The following is a 19,830-nucleotide window of genomic DNA, read 5'->3' on the forward strand; positions in this document are numbered from 1 at the left end:
AGATTGCAGGAACATTAGACTTATGGCCTGAGATGCTTGCTGTTATAGATTTTGATGGCTTCTGTTTGCCAGCCAGGGGCAGTTAGCTACAAAGAGGTCCATAATCAGACATAGTCTGGATAGAAAAGTTAATTTTGCTAACTATATTCAGTAGCGCAGCCGCACTATTCATTATAGATGGCTATCTTTAAGTTAGCTGGAAAAGTATAGCCGGCTAACTTGAGGATAGCTCTTTGGCCCAACCAGACTTAAGCCGATTAAGTCATCTGGCTAACTCTGAATATAGGAATTCGCCTGTTAACTTAGCTGGCTAACTCAGCTCCCCCCAGATACTCCCCCAGAACACCCCTGACTTATCTGGCTAAATTCTAACTTCCTAACTTATTAGCTGGCTAGAATTTAGCCGAATTTGTGCCCAAACATTCATTTAGCTGGCTAACTTCTGAGGTAACCGGCTAAATGCTTTGGAATATGAACCTCAAAGATGTCAGCCAGCTTAGCTGCCTTCTCTGGAGTATGGGGTTGGTGATCTTGAACGTGCTCTCTCACCTCTGGATGGCATCTTTGTATAAACTTCTCCAGGACCATCAGATTTTTGACAGTCTTCCAGGGTTTTAACTTCAGATTCAGGTTGTGCTGGTATCTATCACAGCTGGATCTCAAACTCACTGTGGGTATCATCTTCTCCCTTCTGCAAACTATGAAACTTGGTTCCGTAGGTCTCCGGCTTGATGACATAACGGTTCACGCAAAGCCTTGCGCATCTCCTCAAACTGGGAAAATGTCTCCATGGACACTCCTTGGAACACCTCGCGTGCTCTCTCAGTGAGCTTCCCACCCAAATACCAAATCCAGTCTTTTTCAGGAATCTCACTGAGAGATACCCATCGGAGTCAGCTCGGGTATCATCAAACTGCGCAGACAAATCGGCCTCTTATCTGGGCTGTGGAGCCGCTTTCTGTCTTCGGCACAGAGGAGTGGCTGGAGCCTTGGATTTGAGCCATTTCCATATCCATCTTCATTTTCTGCATCTGAAATTCCCGCTTCTCTCGCCCCTGTCGGTCTTCCCGTTCTTCCTGCTGCTGCCGCTCTTTGTGTTTTTTCTTTAGCAGAATGTGTATTTGTCTTTTACAGAATATGTATGTTTTAAAGTGTAAGCTGCCTAGGGCCATGTGTATTGGCAGTATATAAGTCAAAATAAATAAATAAACTGCTGGATTTCGGCTGATGTGGCATCAGGCCCCACCAGTTCTTGGGCCTGTGCAATTAGAGAGTTTGATCTCCCATCAGGAATGGAACTCAGGATGTACTGATACGCCTCCATCAGAACAGGCGAGTCCACAAACTCCTGGTTGCTGTGGACATGTGGATACTCTCTTGTTAGGACGGGCATTTCCAGGGACTCCTGGTTGTTGTCGTCTACCATGAGAACACTGTCCTCCGCCACTCACACGGGGTCGTCCACTATCAGCATGCAGCTAAACTCCTAACTCTACCAACGAAACTGAATTAGGGGAGTCCTCGCTGCCACTGCAGTTGTTCACTGTGCTCTGCGTCTGGAGATTGCAGAATAAAATCCCACTCTGAACCACGCAGTGGGTGGTGACCCTCAATCCACATACTGAGCCTGATGATCCCACTTCTGTCACCAGAGAAGAAGGTTTGTCATGCAGTGGCTTAGTGCTATCCCTAACACCCACCCACCCTGGGTTAACCTTGTGGACACTTGGAAGGTCTTGCCAAGCACTGCCCAGACCCTGCCTGCTACTGCACAAATGCCTCTACACTGGTAACCTCTTGTCCACCAACTACTGCTAACCATTTCAACAGTACTACTACACCTACACAGTGTTGTACAAATACACATAAGAGACAGTCCATGCTCTATGGAGCTTACAATCTAGTCATGACAAACAAAAGTATGTGGGAAGTGTATTTATTGTAGAAAAGTACTTAGGATGTAAAATCAGATTTAAAAAGGTGAAATTTTAAACTAGATTTGAATATCAGTTGGGATCCTGCCTGCCTCTGGGCAATTACTCTGCCCATAGGCTATTCCTGGATGATTTATAGGGACTCCGAGACCCCACCCAACCCAAGTGTTATACATTTCCTAGAAATGCACCTACAATACAGATTCATACAGAACTAACATACTACAGGTGTAATAAAAATAATAAGAACAGTGAACAGAAAAAAGATGTAATTAGCCAACAGGTGAAATAACAAGGATAGTTAATGCTAGCTAGATATGTTTTATTATAGTCCGGGACGGTGCAAGGGTATTGGGTGCCCTAGGTGACCCTTGCGCTGCCGCCCCTCCCCCCCAGGTCGCTCCACCCCCCCCCCCCCCGGTGGTGCCCCCCTACTGTGTGCTTCTCATGGCCACCGAGCCGTAGGAGGCGCCAAAGAGCAGCCACTTGGTACTGCAAGTGGGGGCCTAACCTGCTCGCGGCAAAAGGAAATAGAGACTGAGCACACAGTCGGCGCTGAAACAGGTAGGGGGGGGGGGTGCGACACTGTGTGCTGTACCTGAGAAGCACATAGTCTCTCTATTTCTGTTTGCCACGAGTGGGATAGGCCCCGCTTGCGGCACCACGTGGTTGCTCTTCGGCGCCCCCTACAGCTCAACCCCCTAGGCGACTGCCGAAGTTCACCTAATGGACACGCTGGCCCTGATTGTAGTTGCCCAGTGCCTGAGAAGGTTTACGATAGGCTGTCCTCACAAGGATGTGTGGAGCTGAGATAGGGCTTTGGCACAGATTGATACTTCTGCATTCCCAGCCAAGACTGGAGAGTTCTAGAAACTTTGGGGCTAGTTCTTTATGTATTGTGTCTGAAGGACCAATCAGGACACAGAGTAATAGCTTTCTGAAAAGGGGTCCTATCTTCTCATCTTTGGATAATTCTTAGGTTGGATCACTGAAAAAGAAGCCAGGACTAATGCAAAGACATTCATGTAGATAAAAGGATAAAAATGTTTGGGTGGGCCTTGAACCAGGATCTATATGGTTGAGGACTCTTGCCGTGCATGTGAAGCTATAGGGCAGCTTAAGCTAAAGCAGCCTCAGACCATTGTTAGCCTGGGAGATGGCCCTGCCCCTGAGGCTCTGGAATGGACCTCAGGGGTTCAAAAGAGAGTGCTGGGAAAGGCTCAGGGTTCTGGCAGCTGAATGGTTGAGGGTTGCACTGTGGAGAAGGAGGTGAGGTAAAGCTCAGGGAACACCTGGACTCTGGCCTGAAGAAGCAGTGAAGTAACCTGGAATGCCTAGGCCTGTCACAGTGAGTAAAGCAGTGCTGGACCTGGTACAGCACTCTTTGTACGGAAACTCGCGTCTTGAAAATATCCCCAGGTAGTGCAGGTGTTGTGTGGCCCCCCCGCTGCCAAGAAGCTCAGACAGTAGGGAGTGGAAGAGCTAAGGCACAGCCCAACCATTTCCTGCAACACGAATTAGACAATTTTGAAGCACTTTTGCAAATATTTCCATCTTTTATATTACATTATACAAATATTTTTCCAAGCTTGTTTATGGCTGTAGAATTTATGTATTTTTATTGTGTGAGGAAAAGGGATCTTGAATATAAGCACTGGGAGGAGAGGTCGTAGATGGGAAGTTAAGATGGAGAGGGTGAGAGGACAAGGGATGGAGAAAGAGGCCTGGGGATTGGGGATATAAGAGTGAGAAGGACTGGAGATGGGGGAGGTGAGAGAGAAAGGGCTGGGAAGGAGGGAAGAGAGGAAAGAGAGAGGAAGAAGGGGGGATTAGAGGATCTGGAATTAGGAGATGGAGTGTGTGTGTGTGGAGGAAGATTCCAGGATCTAAGAGGTAGGAAGGAAGGGAGTTTCCAGGATCTGGAGGACAGAATCTGAGAACATGGGAAGGAGGATTTGAATTTGGTGGTGGTGTGGTTTGTGTGGAAGAAAAGGTGTCCTAACTGTGCTCCGGTCCTGTCTAACCTCCCACCCAGCCAGATATATAAATACCTATCTCTGGCACCAACTCCTTCTTTCTCACACACAAACAGTGTCCTCCTCCCCCTGTTCCCCTCTCTCTAACACACACACACACACACACACATACATGCATCCCAGCCAATCCTCTCTCCTCACCTCCCATTGATTTCCCCCCCCCCCCCATGCAGCCTCTCCTAACCTCCCCAAATGATCCCCCTCTGCTTCCTGCTCCGGGCTGCCCTCCTCCCCTCCTGCTCTCTGCAGCTGGATCAGGAAGCAGAGGGCTGTTCTCTGCTGGGTGAGATTCAGCACAGCAGGAAGAAGGCAGCCATTCTTCAGCCAGCCCTGCTGCCCCCAGATTTCTGCCACCCCATGCACAGACCTACGGATCCTATTGACAAATGCAGGCCGGCCTGTAAATAAACCCTTCTTTTCAAAGCTCAAATGAGAACTGTGGCTGTAACCGGGAGGGTCCTAACCTGCAAGCACATTTAGAATGCCTCTTCCCCCTTATGCCTATCTCCTAATTTATATTTATAGGTTAAGTTCTGTGCATGATAGCTACAGGGAGAGGAGAAATGGGAGGCGGTATGAGAGAGGAGCAGTGATTTTTCAATCCTCAGCTTTTATTCCATTACCAGCATCGTGTAACCCTTAGCCTGTAGGCGGAGTGGTTATTGTGACTTTCTAACCTGGCAGAGAAAACAAGAGGTCACCGAGTAATTGGTGACAGCAGCATAACAGGAGAAGAAATATGAGCTGTCCTCTCATTATCAGTGCCCCATGTCCCACCGCATAATGCCATTTTAATTTGCATGAAAAGAAATGCTTGTACTGGAAGCAAGTGCTTCTCCTTTCTTCATACCAGGACAGCAAGCTCTGAACATATAGCGGGAGAGGGGCGCGGCACTGCTGCATTCCTTTTGGGGTGCAGGGAGAAAGGATTAGCTTAGTGCCAAAACAATGGGAGGCAGAAAAGACGGCAGGACGGAAAACTCAACTAGTTTGGCACGTGAGTCCCCGTCTATGCAGAGCCCCCACTCCCTGAAAAGGAGGATTTCTACTTTGGGATGTCAGAGATGCACGTGTCTAGTGGTGCCAGAATGTAATTGCCCATGAGCTCCTTAAGCAGTGTGAAATAGAACAGGTAGACATTTTAAGTAACATATGCTCTTATTTTTGATTCAACAGCTGTTTCAAACCTGGATGCAGAAAGCAAACTAAGTGTGTACTACAGGACTCCTTGGCATCAGCAAAGAAATATTTTTCTGCCCTCCACCAGGCCACCGTGTGTGGAGGAACTGCACCACCACGCCAAGCAGAGCCTGCAAGCCCCGCACCGAGGTGAGCGTCCGGGAGCCTTCTGTCTGTCTCTTCTGGGTGCTCGCCTGAGCAGTTAAAGCAAAAAAAAAATGCCACCTCCTCACTGCCCAGCCCAGGGTGACAATCCAAAAATGCCCAAGAGGCGTGACAAACTGGAAATGTAAGTGAGGGACTGAGAAGCCCAACCAGCCATTTTTAATGGTCTCCAGCAGAATGTAATGCTGAGTGACTACTGCTTCCATTGTATGCAAATCTCTCTCATGCATATTCATTGTGGGTATTCTGAAACCCCGACTGGCTAGGTGTGCCCCGAGGACTGGGTCGAGAAGCACCGCACTAAGAGGCCCTAAGGGGGTCTACCCTGGGAGCATCTTACCCTGTATTGCAGCAATTGCCTTGCCTTCCTGTTCGACAACGTATTACATTTAAGATCCTGATTCTTGTTTTTAAGTCCTTCCTGCCCCGGACTTTATGTTTTCAGGGTTAAGGGCTTATTATCAATACCATCAGTGAAACTTGGACATTTAAGAGAGACCAGGAATCGGGCTCTTTCTATGCTTTGGAAGGGATTACCTGAATCTTTACGAGCAGTGGATAATCTTGCTCTCTTCCCTAAGCAATTCAAGGCCCTACTGTTTCAGGAAGCGTGCGTAACAGTTTAGGTTGGCAGGCAGTTGGTGTTTTCCAGTATGTGTATAAGGGGCATGCTAATTCCGGTATGCAGCGTTTTATTTTAATAGTGTTTACTGTATTTTACATTTTTTATTACACTCTGCTTAGCACCCAGGATCACTATAGGCGGACAAGAAATGTTTTAAATAAATAAATGTGCCCGCATAGCGCCAGTACACGCGCGGACCTTGGGGGTGAAGCTGGGGATGGGTTAGTGCTCACCTGTGTCATTTCACTGGAAGCCACACTCAGATGCACTTAATATATGAAAAATTCTTGAGGGAGTCCACAAACTATTATTCCCAGTTGAAAACAGCCATACAGATAAGTTGGCATTCATGAGAATTGAAAAAGCCACCCAGCTATGTCGGTATTTGTGTTACAGTTTAAATTGTTGAAGAGAAGATGTTATTGAAATGGCAGACTTTTAATTCACGCACATAAAAAAGGTTCACAAAAAAAAATACATTGGCTGGTGGAGGTCAGTTCATGATTACAATACAATGATATCACCCGATTGGGGATTAAAAAAAAAATGGTATGAAACTTTCCTCTTCAGCTAAAAAATTGTTTTCCTTTTCTGTTTTTTCAAAAAAAAAAGATGTTATAAAACAATTACATAATTCACCTATCTGGGAGATCAAATTGTTGTTGAAGGCTTTAAAGGGTAAGAAATATCATTGGATGAGGTGATTCTGTGGTTTAACAGGATTTCACTGGAAGCGTCATCTGCGCACACAGCAGGGGTGGGTACTTAGGAAAGCCTTCCCTTTGAAAAGTGACGTCAAGTCTTGCGAGGGAAAAAGAACAGCACTGGCAGGCTCCACACTTCTGCGCAACCATTTGAAAGTTGCTCTCTTATTAACTTAGGTTTGTTCTCATTTTCTACAAGTCTTTAATGTTTTTTAAGGGGGGAAGATGTAGGGCAGGTAACATGGAGCTTTAAAATCTGAGACCTCCTTAAGTTTCCAGAGCTGAATCTCACTGTAGGAATACGGGCAAGTTCCGTGCTCCCCTCCACCCTTCCTGTGCTCATTTTATTTCTGTTGCTCTTCATTTTCCTTCCAATATATTGCAAGCTTTTTGGGCAGGTTCCATTTCGGTTGTAATGCACGGTAAGGCAGAACTCAGTGCATGCGTTCCACCATTGGAGAGCTTTGCACAGATAGAGAGTGGAAAATAGTAATATCGTAACATAGTAGATGAGAGCAAGAAAAGAGGAAGTGGCCCATCCAGACCTCCTGATTATTCCTCTCCGCACTGCCAAGGATGTACCCCAGCTGCCGGCCGTAGAGTATGACCTTCTGTAGGATAGCGTTCCTTATCCAGGCAAGTTTTTGTCATCTTTCTCCACTGTCCTCCACCCTCTGGAGTAGCTAAGTGTGCAAAATCTTATTTTTAGTTCACGCCCAACACCACTCCCATTCCACATCCTACCACAAGTCTTACAATAAGTCAAGCAGCCATCAGACTCCGTGTGGCTGTTACCCCAACATCCAGACTCCTAGCTTGCTGGGTCCTTTCCAAACGGTGCTCTGCTATGATTTTGCCCATAAAAAGGAGAGTTGGGAAATTTGAAAGTACTGGTGGTGCCTTATAATAAGAATTATTGTAAGGATGTTCTTATCTGTCTTTACAGAACCTTTTTAATAATGATGCAACTAAATGCTGTACACACTGTTTACCCTTGTTAATCTGCCCTGCCCAGTAATTTAACCTTTTATGTGTGTGTGTGTGTGTGGGCATGGGTGTAGTGTGTATGTGGGAAGATGTGTGTGGAAGAGTGTGTGGGCAAACTTTGTTATCAGGGAACAAAACGAGAAAAAAAGCCCATGACTAGGACCCAAAGCTCTGGCAGAAACAAATTTAAGGGAATGTATGAGGACCAGGGTTGGACGGGCAGTTTTGTTTGTGTGCTCTGAAGCAGTGCAGAGGAATTATCTTTCTTCTTCTATACTTTATGCCCAGGGAAACATTTCCAGATGCTTTCCCTGGAAATGAATTGCCTTGTTTGAGAACCTGGTTCATTCCCAGCCTTTGCAAGAGAATCCTACTGGCTGGATTCATTGTCTCGGCTCAGTTCGATAGTCTCTGTAACAAACCTGCATGTACTCTCTGCATGCAAAAACTGTCTTTCTGCTGAGGGTTTGATGACCTATTGCAGAATCTGTTTTTTTCTATTTGTCTTTTCTTTTTGACATTCATCTTCTCCAGTTCTTTTCATATAATGGGCAACTCTGTTTTCTTCAGGGTCTGGAAACTGTTAAAGCACAGAACAAGGTTCTTCTGGACTCCTACATAGTTTGATTCAAAATATATAGAATTTGATTAAAGATTTACTGTAAAGGTAAACAATCAAATGTATTAATCATATCTGAACCAGATTAATTAAAGATAAAATAAAGAATTGGTTTATCAGATTTTCCTAATTTATATTTAACATGACTATAACTTCTTTATCTTATCTTAGTAAACTGCAGTTTTGCCATTTCCTGATTCATTCAGCCACTTGTGAGGATCTGTGGGCAATTCTAGCTTCTTGCCAGCAGGGGCCCTCAGTGGGTTTTGAGAACTAGCTGCCTAGTCCTCCAGGCTCTATGGCTTGGAAGTCCTGCTGGCGGCCATGTTGTTCTGGTGCTGCCTCAGTTATAAGCCTGCCTAACACTGGATCTTTTTCACTCATGGTCCTTGTCTTGCTTTTGTATTCTTGATCCTTGTCTGTCTAGAACAGGGCTTCCCAAACTATGGATTGGGACCCCAAATGCGGGTCATTAAACCTTCAGCTGGGGTCACAAGTGTCTCAAACAGCAGCACTATCTGGGTGCTAGCAGCAGCAGCATCAGTCAGCCTGAGGCTTCTGAGCCAGCTCACACTTACAGGCCCTTCTGTGGTATTCCCTTACATGATTTTCTGAGGTAATAGGAAGCCCTGCATGAGGGAAAAAGGCCCTTCTGTGGTATTCCCTTATGTAATTTTCTGAGGTAATAGGACGCCCTGCGTGAGGAAAAATTGGGGCTGATGCAGGGTCTGTGAAATTGTACTAGTTTATAGGCCCCATGCTTACTTTCATTACTGATGCCATTGGTGTTTGCAGATGATCATTGGGCTAGGGACTAGCCTTAAGGAGAGAGGAAGAATGAGTGTGCGTTGGCTGGTGGAAGTTGCCATTGCTCCTTGCCCATCACTGAACCTACCCAAGACAAAAATGTCACCCCTGTTATCAGCCTGGCATCCCACCAATTGTTACCCACTTTTGGCCCAGGGCTCAGAAGAAAATGCTGCTGACTCTGGACGGGGGATATTTGGAGGAGCTGTTTGAAGGAATAGATCAGATGCAGGAGGGGTCTGAGGGTTAGATGATGTGGAAAGAATATGGGTTTGGAATGAGAGAGGGTGAATTTCAGAAGATTGGGGGATGTAATAGAGGATGAGAGGAGATCAACTGGGGATGTGTGAGAGAAGAGTTGAAGGGGAAAATGTGAGGTTGGGAGGTAGGAGGGAGGGGATGACAGAGGATCAGTTGGGGGTTATAAGAAGAGTGGTGATGACAAGAGGATCTACTGGGGAGATGTAAAAAGGGCTGAAAGAGGTGTGAGAAGGGATGGGGGAAGTAAGAGGGGATCAGTTAAGGGAGGCAGAGGTTGGGAGAAGGGGTCCACTGGAGGGGAAGAGGTTAGGAGAGGAAGTCCTCTGGAGGGATTGGAGATTGAGAGAGAGATTGACTGGAGAGGGTGGAGGTTGAGAGAGGGGATCAATAGGAGTGCGGGAGGGAAAGTGTGGAGTGATGGTTGGAGGGGAACGGCACCCCTACTAAATTTCTTTTGGTCATCCTCTGGGGTTCTGTGAATTTTCAAGGGCTAAAATAGAGGCATTGGATAAAAGTTTGGGAAGCCCTGGTCTAATTTGTTTCTGCCAGAGCTTTGGGTCCTAGTCATGGTCTATTTTTCTCGTTTTGTTCCCTGTACTCTCAGTCTCTGGTTCTTGTGTCCTATAAAAGAATGTATGTTAGACCCTCCTTAAAAGTCCAGGGACCAGGCATTTAGCCTTGTCTACCTTAAGACAGCCACAAGGGAACCCTGGTTGCAGGACATTTCCCCTGGGATGAGGGATATGACGCCAGGGCCCAGAGAGAAAGGGAGGCCCCAGGTGAGACTAGAAGAAAGCAGGAACTTTGCTAAGTGACTTGTGTGAGTAAACTGCTGCATTTCTGTTTCCAGCAGGCTTGTGTTTTGTTAATTTTTGATTGTAATAAGAGCTGCATAAGGATAGCCAGAATCCAGATTGACTTTGTCCTCTGGTAAACCAAAGATCGCTCAGGGTGTCACATGGCCCTACTCTGAGGCCTTATGCTGGCCTACTCTCGGGCCATGTATTCTGCCTTGTCTTGTCATGTTTCTGTTTTTGTGTCCCAATCTGTCTCGTTTGGGGAGGTCCTTTTGTTCCTGCTCCTGCTGCGGGTTGTCCCTTCCTGTGGGCATCTTTCAGTACCCTGGTCTTGCAGCCCACCACCACCACATGAGGGCTCAGCCTGAGGGGAAGGAGGCTGCTATAGGCAAAGATTCCTGTTCCAGCTGGCTCCACCAGTGTCGAGCCCCGCTTCTTTCCCTGGGGTTATAACATGGACAGTACGCCCTGACAACATGAGTATTAGTTAGTGCTAGCTCAATGGGTCTGCTTGGGTAACAGTGAAAATGAGGAGTGGCCGAGTGATTACAGCTCTGAATATGGAGTCAGGAGGAATCTTGTGACACAAACTTAAAACTCCCACCGACCCTATGCATGACCTGTGTATGACTTCATGCCCCAGAGCCTCTGGGACCCAGTTGGAAATAAGGCATTTGTTTTAATATAATTGTCTCAGTCACCTGAAAAAGTAAATAAAAATACAAGGTTACAGTGAGAGAGTATGTTACTGGACAGGGTCGTGCATTCATTGGTCAAGTCATTTCATTCATTTCGGCGGTACGCGCATATTTCACAAATAGAGGGTAGGCTCGCAAAACTGATGGTATGCGTGTATTTAGACAGCCACCCACCTATGTGCATACCATCAGTTTTATGCGCCTGCTGACCATTTGTGAGATAGGTGCATACCACCAAATCGAAAAGCATTATTTTGAACTCCGCAGGAAAAATGCAGCTTAATGTTGGTGTCAGCTGGTAAAGAAGTTCTTCGCAATGGCTATTGGAGTCTTTCAAATTATTTAAATGCCTCCCCTGTAATTTTCGCAGAGGCTATCAGATTGAGAATGATGTCATAAAAACCTACATCACATGGGCTTGGATCTGACTGGATTTGTACAGTGGTGATATTAGGTCAACACTGACCAATAAGAACCAGTGAGTGCGAGGCTATATGGTAGCATGCCAGATGAATTGAAGAGGAGCTTCTTAAAGTATGTAAAAAAAAAGAATGAGTTGTTCATAGGATGTTGAAATGAGAGAGAGTGGGTATTACTGCTTGTTGAATGTAATTCTGAAAAAGTAGCCTGCACACATGGCTTTCCTTTAAAATCTGCTTATTCTTTCAAAATATGTTTTTTCTTTTAAAGTTTATTGCTTTTACTTTGATCCCATACTAGAAAAGCAAATCGGATGATATTATTAAATATCCCAAGTTTGGATTAGAGTCGGTCGTGGGTAGTGGAGGTGAAGCTTAGTTGGTTGAGGAGGGGGTGGTTGATAGGTTAGGAGGAAATAGGTATAGAGTATGACATTCGAGGATGGGTGGGGGACTTGGTTAGACTGGGGGCACTGGAAGATTGATATGGAGGGGGGGTGGATGGGTTGATTGGGATTTTTGGAGGATGGGGCTGTTGGAGGGCAGTGGCTTAGAACTGACATTTTACATAGGGGACCTTATAGTTGGTGGAGGAGTGTTGAGGGTGCTGGTGGGGAGGAGTGGAGACAGTAGAGGATGGCGATTGGAGATATTTTAGATAGTGGGTCCTATCGTTAGAAGAGGCATTTTTGGATGCCCCATGGCAAGGGTCCCCAAACATGGTCCTTGAGGGTCACACTCCAATTGGGTTTTCAGGATTTCCACAATGTGCATGAGATCTATTTGCATACAGTGGAGGCCATGCATGCAAATAGATCTCATGCATATTGATTGTGGGAATCCTGAGAGCCTGACTGGATTCTGGCCACTGAGGACCAAATTTGGGGACCCCTGCTCCATGATAATAAATGATGAGTTTTGACTTACTAGATTATAAACTATAGGATAGGGTATGATTTTTGGTAATTGTATATGTTGGATTATAAAGTATTAAGAGCTTTTATGGAATTTATAGGGTTATTATGTTGTTGTATGCTGATACTGTCTATGGTGTATGTGCTTAGTAATGTTGATGCTGTATATTGAGTATATTTTGGTCATTTTTGTTTTATGATATTGTTGGCTCCTTTGTTTTCTATCAGTGTTTTTATGCTATGTTGATAAGGTGGTTATCTACTTAGTACACTGCTTTGGTTAAATTGGGTGATTTATAAATTAATTTAATTAATTCAATATTATGTAACAACCTTACTGATTAGTGAATTTCAATACCTAATACAGTATAAAGCGCTGCTACCAAGCCATGATTCTTGAGCAGTTTCTGACGTAGCAGCAAACCTTGGCAGAAGGGCACTGGAAATGCCGAGTCACAAAATTCAACTGCAGACAGGGGAACCAGCATTACCACAGAAGGAAGGGAAGCATCCCTTCCTTCTGTGGTAATGCTGTGTCACCGTAATCTGATTCTGCCATCTTGTGGAGACAAGATGCACTGGGATTAACAAACATGGATCACATTCAGTAAAGAATAGTATTAGTTCTTGCACAAAATTGGAAAACAAAATGACTTTGTAAGGCTCCCAAGTTAATGAAATGGATTGGACATGGAATGCCTCAGTATTAGTGAATAGACATTGCCAACAGATATAGTTGCATCATCACAAAGAGAGTAACCGTCAAACCTGTTCATGTTACTGGATTTGCATGCATCAGTGGCGGCACAGAGATTTATCCTAGTGTTTTATAAACTGTACAGTGCCTATATCTGCTCCCGACATATGCATGTATTTTTCAGACTGTGTTAATACCTGTAATGAATTGAAAATGCATACATTTTCGGTGTGGTTAAAAAACCCTGATTTAAACGCGGAGGCAGATATATTTTAAAATTTGTGTGCATACTTGAAATCACCAGTTGCTGATACCTCTGCCAGTTCATCCAGTGTGTTTCCAGTTCATCTACACCCTTCACCCTGAACTTCCCCCAATTCACTCGCATCTCCTACCCAACCAATAGTAGCAGACATTAGATGTGTCTGATATCAATTGCGCTGAATAATTAGCAGATGCCAAATTGTGCGAATAAGTTGCCTAATGTGTTCAGAGAAATCTCTTATAAAATAGCAACTTACGTGCGTATCTGTTTGTCTTGCCCTGTATCGCCCTTAGACCGTCCCTGTTTTGCCACAGGTAAATGTGTACACAAAGCCAAAAATACACGCGTACTTCTGATGCTTATAAAATAGCATGTACGGGTTACTTACACGTGTAGATGCAAATTTTCTGCATGTAACGCCTTTCAAAATTTGCTCCCTAATATGTACAAGTCAACTGTCTTTGTGACTTCCGTTGGAGGTAAGAATGAAGCAGCAATAACTTTATTAAGAGCGCAGCATAGTAGAAGCGTGATTGTTAGTGGGTTCTTTGCTTTGTGGTTCAATAAAACATTTTTTTACCACTAAGCAAAAACTGAATGAGGTAGACAATTAGGGCTTAAACAACTTAGCCTGCACCTCTGTTTTTTTTTTAAATAGACTGGACTACTTTTCTTTTGACCTTTCAGGTTCCTCTGTACTCTCAGCTCAGGCGGGGGCTTCATGAGCCTTCACACACAATTCCCCAGAGATTTTTTTTTATCCTATTTTATATCCCCTTTCCACAGGCAGTCCTCGCCTGGGGGCCATGTACCACAATCTTGCAATCATGGGCCATGAATCCAGCCGTTAGCGGTTGCTATTGTGTAATGACTGAGATTTCCCCTCCCCCCGGGGGCTGTGAACGCTGCCTCTGCAGCATCGCAGCAGCAGCAGCAGCCCTGTGCCAGGGCTTGAACCCAGGTCCTTGCACTGGACTGATAGTACCAGCTGTCTTTCGATGGCCCATTGGTGCTAGACTGGGTGATCTCCCCAAACAGTAGGACTTAAATGGTACAGAAAGAACCTATTTCTGTTCCGTGATTCGCGTACCTGCTGCCCTTTTGAGCAAATCACAACACTGGGCTTGAGTGCCGACGACTATGATGATCCTGAAAGTGCTGTGTTTATTCTTTCTGCAGTGCCTTCCACGTAGATACCGCTGTATAACAAAAGGTGATTTATTATTGTTATCAATATTAGGTGCAATGACATATAGCAATCTAATGCAACCTAATGCAGGCACAAAACTCAGTGCAATGGAGAAAATCAGGTAGATAACGTTAGAAGAGCCAATACGCAGGAACGGCAGTTTAGAAGAGATGAGGTGAGCTTGCAGAGGCTCTGTGACGATTTCAGTGGTAGGTGCTGGAATAATTTCTGGCGTAACGTTGTATCAACAAAAAGGTCCACAAAGGCAGGTGCAGGGATACTAGCTCAAAGGGCTTTCAGAAAAATGTGACAGTGCTAGAGAAGTTGCACAAGAAAAGCAGTGAAGAGTTCATGATGGTGGCAACCGGGTGCTAAGCTGCCAGCATTTGAAGACGCTTATGAAGGAGTCTTGGTAAATGAGAGGAAACATGTCTTTGATCTTTTCTAGGTCTTACCTTAGAGAAAGACATCAGTAGCATGGGTCAAGGAGAAGAATTGTCTCCCTCAGCGCTGAGGGAGAAGAGGAAGCCGTGGACACGCCATGGTCTGGATGCAGGGTGCAGTAGCTCTTGTTCTGACTGTGTCTTTCTCTTTCCTTTCCTTCTCAAACAGAGCCACAAAATTGGGCTGAGCCTAGAGAGGAAAGATTGCTGACCTTCATCTCTGTGGCTCCTCCACTCCCCACATTCCCAGCTACCTACAATCAGAAGAGGCGACAGATAAAGGATCAACACCTGCCAATAGTAAGCTTTCCTGCGGAGTATGGACTTAAAGAATGCCTTTATACACACACAGTCAGTGCCTCATACTGTAATTACACTCCTTAGTTTTGCTTGGTTTTGGAGAGGTGTGTGTGTGTGTGTATACACATGTATCTATTGGAGACCCCCAGACTCTCCATTCAGGCCTAATATGCCACCCTTCTTGTTCGTCTCCGGGGGCAGTCAAGCCCTACTTGTGGCCCCTTTAAATTGTATGCATTAAATCCGCTGAATGGTGCTCCCTGGCATCCAGTTAACACCACTCAACAACTTTTTGCAATATTTGCCTGCTGTTAGCATTTTTGGTCCAGACCACATCATCTGCAGTGCTACAGATTTTCCATTGACTGCTCACACACCCATCATTATCGCTAGGCTTACTGTAAATGTAATATAACATAACATACTCATGCTCAAGTGTACATCAAGTCACTCAGAAAATGCAATTCTGCGTAATAAAGTAATTCAAATATTCATGTTCGTACCTGAGGACTCCGCTGACAGGGAATTAACATGGCAGACTATTTGCTCTTATTGTACTATTTTATGCCTTTGATTTGTTGCACTTTAGCTGTATGTGATTTTGAAACCATTAATGCAGACTTTTAGTAACCATATTGGTAGTGGAAAAACTGGATTCTCGGTGGATTATGTTGGCCATGAATGGCCCCTCATCACATGTTCTTTATCTAGTCCCCAATAGTTAACAAGTGTAGAATAAACACATTTAAATGAGCCTTTCAAGGTAGTGGAATTTAAATGTTGGCTAAGTTAAAACACAAGCAGAGGACAACTGGATGGACAGTACCAAGAAGAAAACCTTGATTCATGGTTTCCTGCTCCTGGCACTATATTTTAGCACTATGCACTCTCAGGCAGCATTTCCATTTAACCAAAATTATTATTTATCTATTTCACTTATCTGCTACTTCCAAGCAATTCATCAGTGTGGATTACAATGAAACATACATAAACTTAAGTAATGTATAAAACAAACATACAAACAATGATAAAAAGAATAAAATGCAAAGACAAATTTTGGAGCCAGCTAAGTTGTTAGCTCAAATTTTTGCCAAGCTATCCGTCACTGTGTTTAGAATAATATATGTATCACAGGCTACAGAACAAGGCTTATTTGTACTATATTTTAGCATTAACAAAATCAAAGCAATCTTTTCAACAGTAAGGTATCACTTTAAAGCATTCCAATGTAAAATAAGCCACCCACCATCAGGCAGAACAAAGGCCCGAATAAATTATAGCCATGAAGCGAGGCAATTTGTGATACAGGAGCAGGAAGGAAATAAAGCTTATTTAAGTTGATAATTATAGTGGTGAATGGTGGGAAAGCACAAGAAGTGATGTTTCTAACTTTCCATCAGCCATCCCTCAAAACAGGAAAACGAAAAGTTTTTTGCAGTTTTCAAATAGATTTTCAATCTATGCATGACTGATCAGGACCCCATCCACAGACTGATCTGTTGCTTTCTATGTTGCCGTATGTTTCACCGGTAATGGCTGTGTTCAGAAAACGTAGACCAGCACACTTTCAGAATGGAAGAAAGAGGCACCTGCTGATGACATCATCATTGGTTTAAATAACGGAACACCCGGTGCAGGGGCGCAGATAATGATGTCATCAGCAGGTGCCTTTTTCTTCCAGTTTGCCAGACTTTGGTAATGCGTTTTTTGTTAAGAATAAAGGAATTAGCTATAAAAAAAACCCCAAAAAAACCCCTAAAACAGAATAAATATTTTATAGCATTTCTTTAGTCTGTTCAAATACAGCTTATCATTTAAAATTCAGCTTTTTTTTTTTAGCTCTGGACTACATTTCATTTCTGATACAGATGAGTAATTTTCAAAGCCACGTATATGGGCAGACAGTGATTTACTTGCATCAACTTGGTTGTCTGACATTTCTTTTCCCTCAGTGCAGCCTCCATACTTTTAGCTGTATTTAGGGGAGGCTTTCCCAGTGGCATGTCTAGGTCAGCGGAGGGAAATAGCACACGTAGATTGTATTTTCATGTGTTATTTTCCACGGAAAAAGTAGCTGCACAAAAAGCAGATGCAAAAGACTGCTGGCACTTTGTGACCACCGCACAATTTAAAGCAAAGGCACAGTACATGCGGATTTTCTCTTCAAAACTTGGTGCAGATTCTGCTAGTAAAAAGCACCTGTGTTCTTCCTCCCAACACAGACAGTCTGCAAATTGTTCTCCCTCCCTTTCAAAACCCCTATGTGGTCAGTCCCACTGTTCTGAGCCTTCAGTTAACTGTGGCGCTGTTCTTTATTGGTGCACAAATACAAGTGTTGCATCATGCAAAGCACAAGGCTAATTTTTAAATGATTTTACCTGGGCAACATTGAGGGCTGTGAAATTCCCGTGTGCACAGGCTGCAAACAAGCCAAGCATTTTTAAAAAATTGCACCAACAGCTGAAGGGTAAATTCATGGACTCTGACACACAAAGTATCTCATGTACACACTTAACTTTACTTCTCTTACTTCTCAGACAGATTCTACTGCTCTCTTATGATGATGTACAGTTGACCATATATTTAATATTTGCTGTTTAAAAGTTTTAATTTGGGAAACTTGTGTGTTTTGATTTGAAGTAATTATCCTGTATTGATAAATGATGATGAATTTTGCACTCATATATTTTGTATTGTTAGCTTTTTTATGAATTGTTTTGTTTTATTCTGCTGTAACTTTATTTATATTGTAAACCACTCTGAGTCCTTTGTGAAGAGCAAGGTGGAAATCCAATAGGGATGTGCAGGCCCAATAATTTTCATTTTGTCATTTGAAGGGTGGGAGGGGAATATTCATTTTTTTGATTCATTTAATATATTTTTTTTTTATTTTAGTTGATTTTCAGAACTGAAAACCCCCTAAAGCAAAAAATCAAATTTGAACAGGCTTCCCACCCTTATTCTGCCCCTCAACAAAGATTCAGGGCGTGGGAAGAGCCCAGCCGTGGCCTGCCCGGGCCCCTCCAATCCCCTCCCACCAGAAAAAACAACTTTGGGGCCCGGGCCTACCTGACTGGACTGAGATGTCCCACCGGGGCCTCCTCATGCCCCTCCAATTCCCCCTCCCCCCCCCCCCCCGAAGAACTGGCCAGTGCCGGGAACAAGGGACCTCTTTGGTCCCCACTTACCACTTCCATTGAGGGAGGGGGGGGGGTTTCACCAAAAAAAGTACAGGAGGGGTGCCCATAGCTTCTGACCAACCACTTGGAAGATGGCACTTCCTGTCTCAGGTGCAGCTGGTGCCATTTTTTATAGAACTCCATAGGGGCAGGAGCTATGGGAATCATTGCTGCCCCCATCATGGTGGTTCCCCCTTGACAGAAGGAGTAAGTGGGGACCAGTGATGTCCCCAGCCCCAACACAGGCCAATTCTTTGAGGGAGGGGTCAGCGGGCCCCTCAGAGGCCCTGACTGGTCACGGCCTAGTTGGGTAGGTCCGGGCCCTGAAGCGGAAGCAGGGATTGGTGGGACAGGAGGCCCTGACTGGGCTTGCCCTGGGCCCAGAATCTTTGCTTGAGGGGTGGGAGAGGGGGGGGGGGGGGTGGAAGGCCTTTTTTTTTTTGTTGTTGTTAAGAAAACAAAAATACCTGAAAATTTCAGGTATTTACGTGAGAGGCCATTTTCGGTTTGTTTCTTGCATAATGTATCTGAAAAATGGCCTCAGTTAGCACATTTTGCACATTTGTTTCAAACAAATGCACATCCCTAAAATGCAAACAGAAATAGGAACTAGGTATAAGATCAGAATAGTGAGCAGCAGAGCCAAGATATGAGCAAGTTGATCTTGTTCAGCAAGAAGAAAAGGAGACCTAAAATTAAGACCACAAGATTGAATAATAGAAACAAGCTAAAATTCTGTGGCAGACTGTAGTCTCAGAACATTGCAGATCTGGCACAGTTCTGCCATCTATTGATGCTGTGACAGTAACGCAAACGTGTCATCAAAATTTCTGGCAGAGGAAGATCCTGAGAGCACTGGAGCCAAGTGATGGCTTTCTAGGGAAGCTATGTCCATGTTTACCATTTACCAGAATTTCTCAATGTGTCTAATGATTTTAAAGCATATTCTCAATCCATTACCAATTCATGCATATCCAAAACTCATATGACATTTGTTGTTGTTTGGTTTTTTTTGTGTACATTTTTAATTTTGCCTGTTTTTTTCTCTCCCTACATTTTATGTTCATAGTCTAACCGCCCTCGCCCGCCCTCTCCCACTGAGTGTTGCCACATGACCCCCTGGAGCAGAAAGGTACTTGGAATTGCAGTGGAGATGAGTGTGCCTTCACCAAAAGCCTTGCATGCTTCCTTCTGTCCATCTTGCATTTTCCACCTGTTTTCTCTTGTTTCCTTTCTTCCATCTGGTCTCTCTCTGTGGTCCTTGGCTGCATGTTCTTCTAATGAACATGTCTTCAGCAAGACTCTGACTACCTGTAGGGCCAGCTCCTAGATATTTGTGGGGACTGCATTGTATTTGCTGATACTATGAGGTTCATATTCAGACACAGTCTGGCTAACAAAGTTAGCCAGATAAATTTATTTGGCTAACATTAGAGATATATACTATTAAATGTAACCGGCTAACTATAGCTGCCTAACTTTAGAATAGCTCTTTGGCCCGACCACACTTAGCTGGTTAAGTCATCTAGCTAACATTGAATATTGGAGTTAGCCGATTAACTTAGCTGGTTAACTCAACTCCTTCAGTTACGCCCCTAACTTACAGGGTCAT

The 19,830-nt window shown here is 44.3% G+C and overlaps 1 protein-coding gene and 1 long non-coding RNA gene across 2 annotated transcripts in view; one reads left to right on the forward strand and one right to left on the reverse strand.

The window, feature by feature from the left end:
* The window catches only part of NHS (NHS actin remodeling regulator), a 337,410-nt gene that overhangs the window by 255,704 nt on the left and 61,876 nt on the right, over window positions 1–19,830 (forward strand). The window contains exons 2-4 of the mRNA XM_029603299.1: window positions 5,147–5,299; window positions 14,909–15,039; window positions 19,288–19,350. Of these exons, the coding sequence (XP_029459159.1) occupies window positions 5,147–5,299; window positions 14,909–15,039; window positions 19,288–19,350 (347 nt within the window). The remainder of the gene's footprint in view (window positions 1–5,146; window positions 5,300–14,908; window positions 15,040–19,287; window positions 19,351–19,830) is intronic.
* LOC115092461 lies at window positions 6,296–14,986 on the reverse strand. The gene is made up of 3 exons (XR_003857005.1): window positions 14,752–14,986; window positions 14,198–14,306; window positions 6,296–8,244 (listed from the first exon to the last, which is right to left on the reverse strand). It is a non-coding gene; the product is annotated as an uncharacterized LOC115092461 (long non-coding RNA).

This window comes from Rhinatrema bivittatum, chromosome 5 (genome assembly GCF_901001135.1).
Source record: "Rhinatrema bivittatum chromosome 5, aRhiBiv1.1, whole genome shotgun sequence".
Lineage (NCBI taxonomy): Eukaryota > Metazoa > Chordata > Amphibia > Gymnophiona > Rhinatrematidae > Rhinatrema > Rhinatrema bivittatum.